The 13,721-nt window shown below is 40.7% G+C and overlaps 1 protein-coding gene across 2 annotated transcripts in view; it reads right to left on the reverse strand.

Annotated features, from left to right (window-relative positions):
* Nucleotides 1-13,721, reverse strand: part of SLC23A2 (solute carrier family 23 member 2) — a 76,983-nt gene that overhangs the window by 34,226 nt on the left and 29,036 nt on the right. For both annotated transcript variants that reach the window (XM_077306796.1, XM_077306797.1), the window contains exons 2-5: nucleotides 8,971-9,226; nucleotides 7,357-7,455; nucleotides 1,976-2,092; nucleotides 804-961 (exon numbers count right to left, since the gene is read on the reverse strand). In XM_077306796.1, coding sequence (XP_077162911.1) covers nucleotides 804-961; nucleotides 1,976-2,092; nucleotides 7,357-7,455; nucleotides 8,971-9,075 — 479 coding nt within the window. In that variant the 5' untranslated portion in view covers nucleotides 9,076-9,226. The remainder of the gene's footprint in view (nucleotides 1-803; nucleotides 962-1,975; nucleotides 2,093-7,356; nucleotides 7,456-8,970; nucleotides 9,227-13,721) is intronic.

Here is a 13,721-nt window from a genome sequence, read left to right on the forward strand (position 1 = left end):
GAATAGCAAGCTGTCTTTTCTGAGAATTCTAGCTAGCAACTACATACCTTGACCCTTGATAAAAGAAACAGCGTTTTTGGCATGTGGAGAGAAAGCAAAGGACAAAGCATTTTCCCTCAAAGATTAAGTGAGAGGACAATGTTTGCTCCAGAAAGCACATCCTTTGAAGCTAAATTGTTAAAGGGTGTGGCACAGGCGCTTGAAGGTTCTTCAAAAGAATTTTCTTCCAGATTTACCTGCCTTATCTCATGTAATGACCACGTCCAACTGAACATTTTCTTTCATGAAGAAATTCACTGACTATGTTTTGGAAGGGAAGGCTTCAAGATTTGATGTTATTTGGAAAAATGGGATCCATGGAAGAAGATAACAAATCCTTAGCACAAAGAATTGTACGTTTTGTTTAACTGGTTCCATGTAGGATGAATACAATATGGGTATCTGCAGCATGCAACACTTGTGCAGCAATGCAACAGTTTGATTTTAAAATCCCTTGTATTCTCAAGAATAGAATAATACAAATTAGGGAGAAAATAAAATTATTTCTAGCTCATATTTAAAGGATGTAGCAAGACAAAGAATAATTTCTGACATTGGAGAATACCCTATCTTTCACATCCTAACATCTTTTAGGTTGTTAATAAGCCACAAATGAAAATGTTCATAAGAATGTTCTGGTGCGCTGGATATGTGGAAGTTTTTGAAAATACTAACTCTTGAATTGTTGACCGGTTTGAAAATTGCTTAGAGACAGGAAGATATGAACCTTGAAAAAGGCTATCAAACATTCTACTTAAACTCACCGGCACCCAAAGGTTGTTTGTAACAAAGTTGTGATTCCTACACAGAAGAATATGGTCCCAATCAGCTGGCTGGTAGCCCACTGGTCAAGTCCCACACACATGGCATCTGCTAGTAAGAAGGGCACTGCTATTGTACCACTAAAACAGGTCAGGTAGTGCTGCAAATACAGAAAGAACAATCTTGTTTACACCCAACATAATTTTCTCCAGTGTTTTTCATACTCTCCGATCATGTTAAAACTACTTTCATTTCATGATTGATCACCTATGAACAATTAATTATGTTAATATTTGCATCCAGGGACTAAAACTGTTTCTGAGGAAAAAAGATAATTCTTTATGACATGTTCCTGATAAGGTACAAAAGCAAAAATGGATTTTATTTCATTCCAATTCAAACAATTTTTAAAGCATTGTTCTTAAACTGTACACAGTCCAGTGAGGCAAGGTTCTTTTCATCAGGGCAGTTCAAGATCTTTTAGATTCCAAGCCAGAAAATCCAAATACCATCACACTTTCTTCAATTCTAAGGGCAGGTTATCCTGCACCAGTCTTACTGAAACAAACGTTTGCAGTTTCATTTATTTCAAAGAGTTTGGTGAAGGATCCTATCTTGTATAAGTTCCATTAATGGGTTAAAGCCATCTCCCACTCTGCCAGCTTCGATGATGCCCAAAATCTTACTTTATCTCATGGTGGGTCCACTGCTGCTTCACAGACAAAACCTGTGGTTACAATATGCCAGCTCTTGGTAGAACAGTGTATGGTTTACATTTATGATTTGGACCTAGCAGTCGGCTACCCTGGGGATGTTTTGGCAACCTGAATCCTGTGTAGAACTGTGTAGAAACTTTCTATTTAAGTAGCTGGCACAAAAGCATCCCTGCTTTCCAAGGCTCCAGGAGCAGAACATGCGCAAAGTACTCAGGTTTTCATATACCTATCCTTTGCGGCTAAAATGAACTGATATAAAAGCAGAGGTGACTTCTCATCTTCCCAACACAGTTTGGTAATTAAAAGCAGTGAACTAGAAATGACGATAACTGGTATCTGTAGTCCAACATCTGTGCTGCAATCTTTCATTTCTGTGCCAGGTGCCTTTTTGCCTGCTGAGAAGCATTTAAAAGAATTGAGACTTCCATACCTTTGTCATGATATGTTTTTAAATGTACCTGTAAGCCCAAGAATATGCAGAGGTACCAGGGAGGAACATCCTCAATTGTGTATATCATGTCCATTCTTTGTGCGTCTAAGCTCCCACTGCTGTCCAACGTCTCTGCCAGAGAACTCTGTTGGGGAAAATAAACCAATAACCATTTAATATTGAAGAACAATCTACTCAGATTCAACATGCTATGCAAGTTGGTTTCCAGGGTGCCTTTGATAAAGTCTCTAGTCTTTCAAAGGCAGCATCAAGAAATGTATTACCTTTCAAAATGATAGACTGTGCAATTCCTTCTTTCAGTAAACTACCTCTTGCCTTTTCATATAAGTAGGTCTTTATTTCAATGCTTGTGATATAACCGTAGAAGATTATGCCAAAAGGAAGATTATGATGACCTACTGGATTACACAAAGGAGGAGGAGATGGCAAGGATCACCAAACCACATAAGTCAATAAGGGACAAACAGCTAAAATTGTATAAGAGACCCAGATTTCACAATATAGCATAGTACTTCTGCTTATTGTGGGGGTTTTTTTCTCAATATATCTGAATGAGAATAAAGAAAGATTTAAATTGGGGCTCCTTCAGAGGCAGAAGAGTATAAAATCTGACCACACGCTATGTAGGAGAGATCACTTCTTGGTGGAAAAAAAATTGAGATCCAAACATTGTTTTCTAAACAAACAAAAAAATAAGGTTCTACTTATCATTGCAAAAACATTTCAGAGCTCAATAGAAAAAAACATTTTCAATCAAGGATCAAGCACTAAGGAAACAAAAGAAAACACTTTTACATAGCTAGATGAACTGTGCATCTTTCAAGATATTTTCAAAGAGTTTACCATTATTGCTCATTCATAGTAAAGTGAGAGATGCCAGTTGTTCAACAACTCAGGAATCCATAGGAAAAATTAGCAAGTGTACAAAAGATCAGCAATCGTTATCTTGGGAAGCAATAACTGAGTGAGATAGGCAGGAAAAAAACCCCAGGGTTTTAGAAAGGACAGATTGAGATAAGTACATACAGTAAATGCAAAAATAATGTGGAAGAAATAAGGAAAAATTAAAGATGGGCTAAAGCAGTTGCTCAGCACTGATCTGAACAAGCTAAATCTTTGAAGAAAGCCACAATCCCTTTCCCAAGAAGCTGTTTTAAACCTTTAGTAATAAACAGCCAAATAAAAAATATTTTAAAAGCAGGCTAGTTATAGGAAAACAAAACATCTACTTAATATAGTTTATTGGCAACAACACTCAGAAACAAGAATATACTTGATTTGCCCATCTCACATTTTACAGGAAGAAAAATTTATAACAGATTAGGTGCTAAACTAATCCATACTTGGCGTCAGGAAAAATTCTCTTGACGAGAACCTCATGACTGCCTGAGACACAAAGCTATGTATAGTGAATTTTCTACCTGTGTTACATCCACTTTCTAATGAGCTAATTTTGTGTTTAGTGTTAGAGAAAACAATGATAAATCCAAACATATTACTGCTTTACTAGCAAAGCATACAATGAACTCTACAGGAATTCCAATAATTATGTAAAAAGCAACAAAAATGTCTTGGCTTTATGAACATATTTAAAAATTCTCCGTGTGGCTGTAACTATTTTGGTCATGGTAAGCGTTTGCAACTGAAACTGCCAGAAGGCCACAGGGAATTGCTTCAAAGGACCTGGGCCAGGCATGCAGGATTGTGCCACACTGCACCAATGTCACAGTTCTCCAATGAAAAAGAGGAATGCAGGTATCTTGGGGGCACAGGGGAAAGCAGCATCTCTTTTCTGTCTCTGTACTGCAAGAACCCCACCACTCACTGTGCACAGTCTTTTTGGAGTGTAAGGCATCCCTTCTTCCTTGCCCTGTGATACAGACACTGAAATCAAGGTTGATGCTGGGAAAAAGGCTCTTTGGAGTCTCTCTCTGTTACCTACTCTGCCATCTCAGAGGCTCTCCTTTTGCACAATGAAGTGAACACAGGTGCTGTCTGAATGTAGACATCTGAGTAGAAGACTGCTGGAGGCTGTTCCAGCTTGCCAAGGATTAAACGCACTGAGCAGATTTTAGGGCTGAGTGAAGTCAAAAAGGCTAAGATTATGTGGACAGGTTACAGCATTTTTTCATTTGAACTAGTTTATTCTGGAAAAGACTCAGCGGTTAACTCCTCTGCATGCTGAGAGGGTTTCAAGATTTTAAGGTTCAGGGAGAAGAGCAAAAGCATCACACTGGCAGGGCTTCTTTTTCTGGATTTCTAGCCTGTCTCATATTAGGACACAAACAGAGCAAACAGTCCAAATGCAGATTCAAATAAAAAGCTTAATAAAGAACTACCCTCCACCCCTTAATTCTGAGTTCATAAAAGCCAATCTAAATACAGAATTCTACAACACTTTCAGGAGCTGTTAGTGAGTCTCTGACATCCTAGAGCAGTACTAGGAAAATCTCAAATACAAAAACTAAAAGATGAACAAAGGAGATGAACACATGGTCCATAACCTGATTTAGGTTCTATGAGGGAGGACCCCAAGTAACAAAAAAATTGGGGTCCATGAGGGAAGAACCCAAGTAACAAAAACTTCAAGACAAAAGTGGCAAAGGTTATATTATATTGGTCTCTAGCACCATTAATGACCTCAATGTAGAGGAGCCCCAAATCCCCGAATCTCTACTTTCTGCCCCAACAGGACACAAACAAAATTAGGGCAGGATGAATTCATACTGCTCCTTAAAAAAACATTCCACTATCCATGTGGAAGTTATCAGGGAGTCTGCAGGGCACAGAAGTATAAAGGAGACTTCTTTAAGTAGACTCAGTGGGGTGTGGGGTGTAATGGATAGGGTTGAGATGTGGGTGACTCTCTTCCATAGGGAGAATAATACTGTAACCCACCATGATCCATTAGATAAGGGGCCAGAAATAATTTTCCCACTACCAGAGGCGCACAGCCAGAACTTGAGACTTCAGACACACTTTCAACTGTTCTGTGTTTAACTGTTCTGTGCTATGAGTCAAGGACTGAAGAACAAGCAAAAATATTACTTTAGGCAGATTAGTCAGTCAAAATATATGCTTTGGAATCTGGAGCCCAGTAACCCAGTTGTATAACTTTATCCTATTAGTTACACATGCCGCTGTTACTTAATCCCTTTATGATTGTAAAAGGCAGCAATCTCAAAAGTAATCTAGGTGGTCCAATGCTGGCATGGTTTTCCTTCTAGCTCCCTGGCTGCCAAAATTAATCTCTGAAACAAAGGTAGCATTAGGAACAGAAGTACTCAGGCATTTTGCCTTCCTGAATAAGCTTAGTGTTCACAACTGGTCTATGAAAAAAGGTTTTCTGCAACTAGACAATTACTGATATTGTAAGGCTGCATATCAGTCTGTTTACCTCAGAACATGCAATCATATAAAATGCAATATAATCCCCCCAAATTTACTATTATTATTATTATGGTTGATAGCATGAAAAACACCTAGTTCAGGCATTCCACTTTGTGTTTTTGTCTAATAATAACTTATATTCAAGCAAAACAATCCTGACTCTATATTGTTGTAATGATCATCCCAACTGAGAAGGGACACAGTGCTGAAAATAAATTAGGTGCAGTGTAATTTTTCAGGTCATCTGTATTACACAGCCTGCATTTGTCTCTGAAGTCCTGAAAAATTTCAGCTCTTTGATTAAAGATTTTTCCTGCACGATTCCACATTGACGCTTGAAAATATAATGAAAAAAAGTGTTAAGGAGTTCTGAAAAGAATGAGCTCAAGGAAATGAAATTTGCTTCCTTGCATTTTACACCCCCCATTCCTTGCTGAAATGTTTTCAGCTCTGCAAAAAACAAATATGGAATGAACATGCGAATTCAGCACATTCATAGAAAACGACACGAGCAGCATAATTCATTCTGCTAGTACAATTTAGGGGACTTGGATGTTTTGCTGGCTTTTATCATATCTAGACTTGGTCTTTGAGCCTTAACAAAGGGATGATGCCAGGAATCACATGGAAAACAAGCTAGAAAGTAGAAATGCCAAGCCACGGGAAAGAAAGAGCAAAGAAGAGCCAAGAATCTAGATCAGCCTTTCCCAACATTTTTACCATTGAGAAATCCCTGAAACATTCATCAGGCTTCAAGAGACCCCAGAAATGGCACAATTGTGCAGAATATATGGGCAGCATATCACCTGATAAACGTTTACATTTTTAAAATATAGATATAAATTAACTCTTACCCTTCCAGGATTGTCAAGAAATCCAGGGTTTCATAAACCCTGGTTGAGAAAGCCTGGCTTGGATAGTGTTGAATACCACCATTGGTAAAGTAGTTGAAGTACAACAGATAGCAAATGTGAATATGAGGGACGATTCACCCCTGCCTCAGGAGGAGAAATATTTATGGTGCAGGCATGAGGCCCTTTTGAAGGATGAGCAGCAAGGTACATCCCATGAGGTGGACAGCTGTACACAACATAACAGCATCCAAAAACACACTGTTCCTGCTGCTTTTAAGACTTGCCTTTCAACCTTTTCCTTAACTTTAATTAAAATCTGCATAAAACCCTTTAGGATTAGAAATAGGGTACTGGTGCCACCATGCTTTCTTTTTAGAAAGATTTTTACTATATTTTATATCTTACTAGGGGTAAAAATGGGCAGAGTAGGAGCCCGCCGAAGGATGGGCAGGCCCCCCCCAGAGGCGCGTGGGCGCAGTAGAAGGCCGGGGCCAGTGTCAGGCGTGTAGGCTGCCCTTGGCCAGTCTCTGGTGCAGGTGGGCAGCTCAGCAGCGAACGATCCGTGGCCATGGTGGCCCGAAGGATGGGCGCATGGGGAAGGGAGCGGCGGCCGCGCAATCGACGGCAAGAAGGCGGCAACAGGCGGGCAGGTGGGCCTCCCTCCCCGGCTCACGAAGGTAGGAAGGCGGCAGCTGTTGGTGGGCGCGCAGGCAGCCCCCCCCTCCCTGGCGAAGGTGGGTGGTCCCGTGGGTGGAGGCTCCGGGCAGCCTCAGCGGGCACGGGCCGTGGGTCTTGGGCAGGAAAGGAGCAGGCCCGCCGCATCCCCGGGTCCCTTCACACTGGGGAAAGGAGCAGGGACATAATCATAACACCTAGGTATTCCTCTCACATGTCCTTAAATGGCCCCTCTGACGAAAACAGGTAATTAGCTGCAGATTGTTTCAGAGTCACAGTATTATTCTGGTAGATTTGTGAGTAGCTGTGATGGTACGAAGCAGCAAATTTTGAGTCGAGTAGCACCTTTGAGACCAACAAAAATTTATTCAAGGTATAAGCTTTCATGAGCAAGCATCCTGAGTTAAATGAGTCAGGAGGGTTAATTTGGCTACGGCATTTCCAATTATACTTTAGATTGTTAAGATACCTTTTCAGCAATTCCATTTTCTGTTGTATATATTGCCATAAGCTCCGTATCTTCTGTGTCTTGATCACCACTAGATGTTGCGCCACCGTTTATAACAACCTAATAAAAAGAGGAGTGCATTATTTTACATATATGGACATTTGCCTTTTAGAATGAAGATACATATTATAATAAACAGTAAACAACTCTTTACGATACTGAAGATTTGCCAGATTGTAGTTAAACTATACAAAATCTATCACTGGAAGACTCTTTTGATTCCCTATCTGGAAGCAAGTTTTGTGGTTAATGTTTTAGGATTGTCTGGAAATTGCCTGATTAATTGATTGATCAGCTTAGTAAATATGCACTGGCTAGGCAATAAGGAAACATAGGAGGAAGAAGAAATTGCTTTAACTTGCTTTCCTCATACATACACATGAAAAATAAGCTTATCTTGACTAGAAGTCCTGAGCATGTGCTGAAGAGACAGTCGCAGGAAGATACTGGAGTGGATACAGCCACTCTCCTTAACAAAGTTTGATGCCATCTTGAAGGAGCTTTCCTTCAACTTAATAGCTCTTCCTCTAGTGAACCTTTAGGTCTATTCTCACTGAAAGCAATGGAAGTGTTAGTCTTAACATCTGGGCCATCTGGCCAGGAGGAGCTCAGAGTGGAAGTTAAAGAGATGCAATACAATACTCCAAGAAACCAAGTTTGTTCTTGTGCTCTCCAATGCAGCAGGAAGCATAACTGTGGATGTCTGATTGCCATCTTTGAGAAGATCTAACCTAATTATATTCTCTACCACAGAAGTGAACAGCTGGCCATCTTGTAGCTTTCAGTGGGTGGAGTAACAGAATTAAAGTCACAGCTCACTTATGGCAACCCCACAGGATTCTCAAGGCAAGACAGATTTAGAGGTGGTTTTCCATTGCCTGCTTTTGTGTAGCAATCCTGGCATTCCCTGGCGGTCTCCCATCCAAATACTGGTGAGGGCCAACCCTGCTCAGGTTCTAAGTTCAGTTGACATTAGGCTACAGGTTAGTCAAACTGTGGCCCTCCAGATATCCATAGACTACAATTCCCATGAGCCCCTGCCAGCATTCGCTGGCATGGGGCTCGTGGGAATTGTAGTCTATGGATATCTGGAGGGCCACAGTTTGACTACCCCTGGGCTACCAGGACAGGACAAGCATACATACACATTATTTGCTACAGTTGATTGTACAGTAAATGGCATCTGGACAACAATGCCCTTGTCTAAGCAGCCTATTTACTTACTTTGCTAGCCAAATCCCGGCATGTAGAATCAGCCTAGCACCTCTGTAGCTAGCAAAGCTATACATCAAGCAAAATTATCTTAAGTGTATTATAATATTTCTTAGTGGTTTTGCACCTATGACATTAAAGGTCAACATTTGTATTATTATTTACAGTCCATCTTTCTCAGAGATTCAAGACAGATAACAAAATATAAAACTGAATTAAAACAAAGACCTTCCATAAACAGTGCAAGTAGGACTAGGATTTCAGAACTGGAAAATAATGCAAACAAGAACTGTTTAAAGACTGACTTACCGTAATAAAGAAAGTAAGACACTAAGACAGAAGACAGAAGAGTATTTTACTTACCGGTAGTGTGAAGAAAGCAGGATGCTTCGGTTCATCCTCATATTTACCGTCTGTTGAGCTTTCAGTTTCTACAGATTTAGAAGTGGTGTTCTTGCCAATCCCCATTGTTTCCCCCAAATGCTGAGGAAACTCACACAGTTACTGAAGTTGCCAGTACAGAAGTTTTCAATAAAAAGGGCAGCACCTCCAACAGTCAGAAGAGCATCGTGGACCATGCAACATTAGGTCCTGGAAGTCACTGTAGTTTATATAGTATCTAGAAATGAAACAAAAAGAAACCAATAAAGTATTTTTATAGTGTGACTCAGCGCAAGTCAAGATTATGACAAGTTTATTATATTAAAAACTTCTCTCAGTTAGGAACTGTTACCTACAAAACACAGCCACTTGTTATCTACCCCCTCATTCACAACAGAGCTGAAAAACCTATTTTGATCCTAGCTTCAGGAATCCAAAATATTTTTTCAGCTGTATACAGGAGTGATGCCTAGATGCTCAAATATAACTTTCTCTGCAGCTTTCAATTTAGTATTTCCTTTCCATTAAATTATCATTAAGCAGGTATATAACTACTAAACTGAACACACTTTCTCCCCCATCTTCCTTGCCTTTCCTGGTAGCTGAAGTTTAGATTGTGGAAGGGACCAGTCTGAATTGTATTTGTAAGGAAACATGATGTCATAATAAATTAGTAAGAGAACTGACAGGTTAGTTGTACAGAAGCTTGGGAAGCCATGTAAAAACAGAATTACCACTAGCACCTGAGTTAATGAAGAAAAAAAAGTTATTTTTTTATACCCTACTTTTGACTTCCAGAAAGTCTCAAAGCTGCTTACAGTTGCCTTCTCTTCCCTCTACCCACAACAGACATCCTGTGAGGTTGGTGAAGCTGAGAGAGCTCTGACAGGACTGCTCTGTGAGAACAGCTCTTAGCAGGACTGTGACTAGCCCAAGGTTACCCTGCTGGCTGCGTGCAGAGGAGCAGGGAATCAAACCCGGCTTGCCAGGTTAGAAGCCACTGCTCTAAACCACTATACCCAAGCTGGTGTGGTGTGGATAAGCAGTCAGTCCAAACCAGGGATGATTTATATTAAAACTGTCTTTAGGTGGCCTGAGGGGGGGGGGGGGGGCACAAACAAGACAGAGAGAATTTCCATGCAAAGACTCATTCATTCATTTCATCCATTTATTAACATTACCTTGCAGAACAAGCTGCCCTAAACCGTCTTATTTATGAAATAAAGTTAAAAGGAAAAACTACTCAATTAAACATTGGTCTGATGAAAGTATTTCAGACTGATGAAACAGAACATTAAACCAGACAAAGTTCACGTGAGCAAAAAAACCCAAAAAAGACAAAATGTACTATATTATATGAGAAAAAGTCCTTTGAATAAAGGCTTATTTATAAAGCATATAAAACTCATATACAAGTATCATAAGCAAAAAAGAAGAAAAATAGGCTGCTTTAAAGAAAAAAAATATTCCAGATTGTTCCAATGATTAAGCAGCATTTCAGGGTGTGCTTTCTAATTCAGCTGCTGAGCTTGATCTACGCAACTGGTTTTTCAATTTCCTCAAGCCTTCTTACAATTGCCCCATAAAGAATGACCATTGGTGACTCACCGAGAAGACTCCTTTTCCCCTTCCACAACTATGCCCACATAAGTCTCCCTTGGTTGATAACTCAGTTTACACTGCCTCCTCTGTCTTATTCTTGCATGACTAGGTAAACTGCCACTGAGTAGATCTCTATCCAATAATAGTTCCATTTATATTCGCTTATGGTCAGAACACTAATGTGAGGCCAGCCAGTCTTTCAATAAACTTAGCATGAGGCTAATATTGAAGCCCACAGTTATGAAGAAACTAAAAATTTATTCCTGTAAAACCTGTGGGGGGTAGACTGTCCATTAATGCAGCTACTGCTGTAGGCAATAAAGAATACGTATTCTAAAGTTAAGGTTTTTCAAAAGTTGCAATTAATCTTGAATAGGAAAATTATGAATTAAGCAAGGGTTAAAAGGCCAATTCTACTGAATTCATTGATTGTATTACTTGCACGCTAGTTGAAACAGGTAATGTTTCCCTCTCTTAGGGCCAGTGTGGTATAGTGCAGGGGTAATCAACCTGTGGTCCTCCAGATGTCCATGGACTACAATTCCCATGAGCGCCTGACAGCATTTGCTGACAGGAGCTCATGGGAATTGTAGTCCATGGACATCTGGAGGACCACAGGTTGACTACCCCTGGTGTAGCAGCACTGTTCTATAAAGTGGTCCAGAGGTAGTGAACAGGGCAAATTTTAAACATCTAAGACCCAGCCAATAATGCAAACATAGACTGTAGTTTCTGAAAAAGTTTCCTTTAAACAATTTCTTCCCTCCACTTGCAGGCTCACAGTTCTCTCTGTGTTACCAAAACCTCATTCTTTCATAGTCAATTTACCTGTTACCTTTGGGAACAAGGAATGACTATTTCAGAAAACTTTAGAACCTTTATACAGTCTCTTCCAAAACCCCACCTGCATGCTATTTCACTGTACCCCACTCTACACCATGTCTACCAGTTTTATCTTCATAACATCAAACAAATTATGTCTAAGATTATAAAACATTTTTTTATTTTACAATGCTTTACTCACACTGGTTGAAACAATTAACTTGCTTTACCCTGTTACTATATAATGAACAAGTATTATTATTCCAATATTGCAGATAGTTGGCTGATAAAGACACTAAGGCAAGCAAGTCCATGGCTGAGGCAAAATTTAAACTTTTCCTGTTTTATAACCCAGTCATTATGTGGCACTTAATTTATTAAACCAGATTCACAAGACAGTGTTAATGTCAGTATACTGTACTCTGAACACTGAAACACTCTAATGCAGACCACTTCTGAGCTAGTTTTTTAAAACCTCTTCAGATTAGGAAAATCCAGATGTACCAAGTGATAACATTTTCAAAAGTCAAACCACAACTCTGTCACATAACCCACAGATAAATTAGGAGTCCGTAACTTTCTAACTGAACTTTTGCTTTGCATTAGTTAAATTCTTCATTTGATTAATCCATTTACCTCAAAAGTACCAGGACTGTAGCAAAGCTCCAGTTTCATCTGCTTTCTATCAGCTCAGTTGAAAAGATGATGGTTCGGTGGCAACACAGACATGAGAAAGGATTTTTTTACAATACTAGAGATTGTATAACAGAATAACTGTTTTTATATTACACAACTGCTAAAAATACCAAGACATACCACATGGTCACAAGGCTTACTACATACCTCTGACATAGCTAGAAAAGCAAAAGCAATCATTACAGTAGCAATAAATACAGCTGACACCTAAACATAAAGTTGCAGAAGTGCTAGATGGGCCACAGATCATGACCTGATGTATGTATCCTGAATACATACAGTAGGAATCCACTGAAGTAGCCTTATCCTTAAAACATGTAGGTGCTGAAGAACTACTGTCACGTCAGTAAGCCTTACCTACTGTCAATTGCACTTTACACAGTCCAATCCATCAACATTATTACTGAAACTGCAGGTCATCACAAAAAAGTCACAACCATAAAGCTCAGTTATAAAGTTCAAGAAAGTAGCATCCATACAACAGCACAAACTACTGATTGTAATCATAATTGCTAATGTGCAATCTGGACAGAACAAAAGTAGTCACGTTTTATTTAGCTAACTAGAATTAAAGCCCATTTTATGGTGAGATAAAATGGGCGCTAGGCAAGAGTGGGCGGAGAAGCGCGGCCGGGAGAAGCAGGAGAGGGCTCGGCCATACCCCCCAGAGCACGTTCGGGGCTTCTCCCGGCCGGTCCTGCGGCCGGAAGAAGCTGGAGAGGGCGCCATCGGGGGACGTGCGGGGCTTCTCCCAGCCGCAGGAGCAGAGAAGGCAGAAAGCCCCCCACCCCACCCCGGAGCAAGGCTGGGCCTTCTCCTGGGCCTTCTCCTGGCCGCGGCGAGGCCGCTCCTGAGGCCGGGAGAAGGCAGAAAGCCCCCCATCCCGGAGCATGGCTGGGCCTTAGACGCGTCGAGGCCGCTCCTGCGGCCGGGAGAAGGCAGAAAGCCCCCCACCCCACCCCGGAGCAAGGCTGGGCCTTCTCCCAGCTGCTGGAGCGGCCGGGAGAAGCAGGAGGAGGAGCAGGCCGGTCAGAGGACTCACCGCATCGGCTGGCAGTTCAGTCTATGCGGTGATTCCCCGACCGGGCGAAGCAGCCAATGGCAGCTTGGCCTGGAATGGACACCCCGGGATGGACACCCTCTGAGTTTTTATCCCAGACAGGGCCCGCCCTAACTCCTCCCAGACAGCCCTTACTCTATTATTTAGTCGCGCCGCGGAGCTGTTTAAAGATATTAAAACTTCCTGTCTACGACTTACTAATTCAAGGAAGCACTACGGAAATAATCTGTTGTTGTAAGTAGGTTCTGACTATGCTATTTTAGCATTCATTTAACTTGTCACGTTCATACTTATGCTTTGCTCCACCTATAATTGGTTCCACTTTTCTACATGTCAAATCCTATTGCATTTTCAATTGGATGTCTCATGCTGCGGTTTGTACTGACTTATTCCGTTTAATCCGCCTTAAATCCCAGTGAAAAGGTGGATTATAAGTAATGTAAATAAAATAAATAAATTTGGTGGCCTTGGGCAATTCACACAGCATGGTTGGAAAGGAAAAAAGAACAAAAAAAACCCCTTGAATTCCTTGGAGAAGGAACAGAGTACAAAT

The sequence above is a fragment of the Paroedura picta genome, chromosome 12 (genome assembly GCF_049243985.1).
Source record: "Paroedura picta isolate Pp20150507F chromosome 12, Ppicta_v3.0, whole genome shotgun sequence".
NCBI classification, from domain to species: Eukaryota; Metazoa; Chordata; class Lepidosauria; order Squamata; family Gekkonidae; genus Paroedura; species Paroedura picta.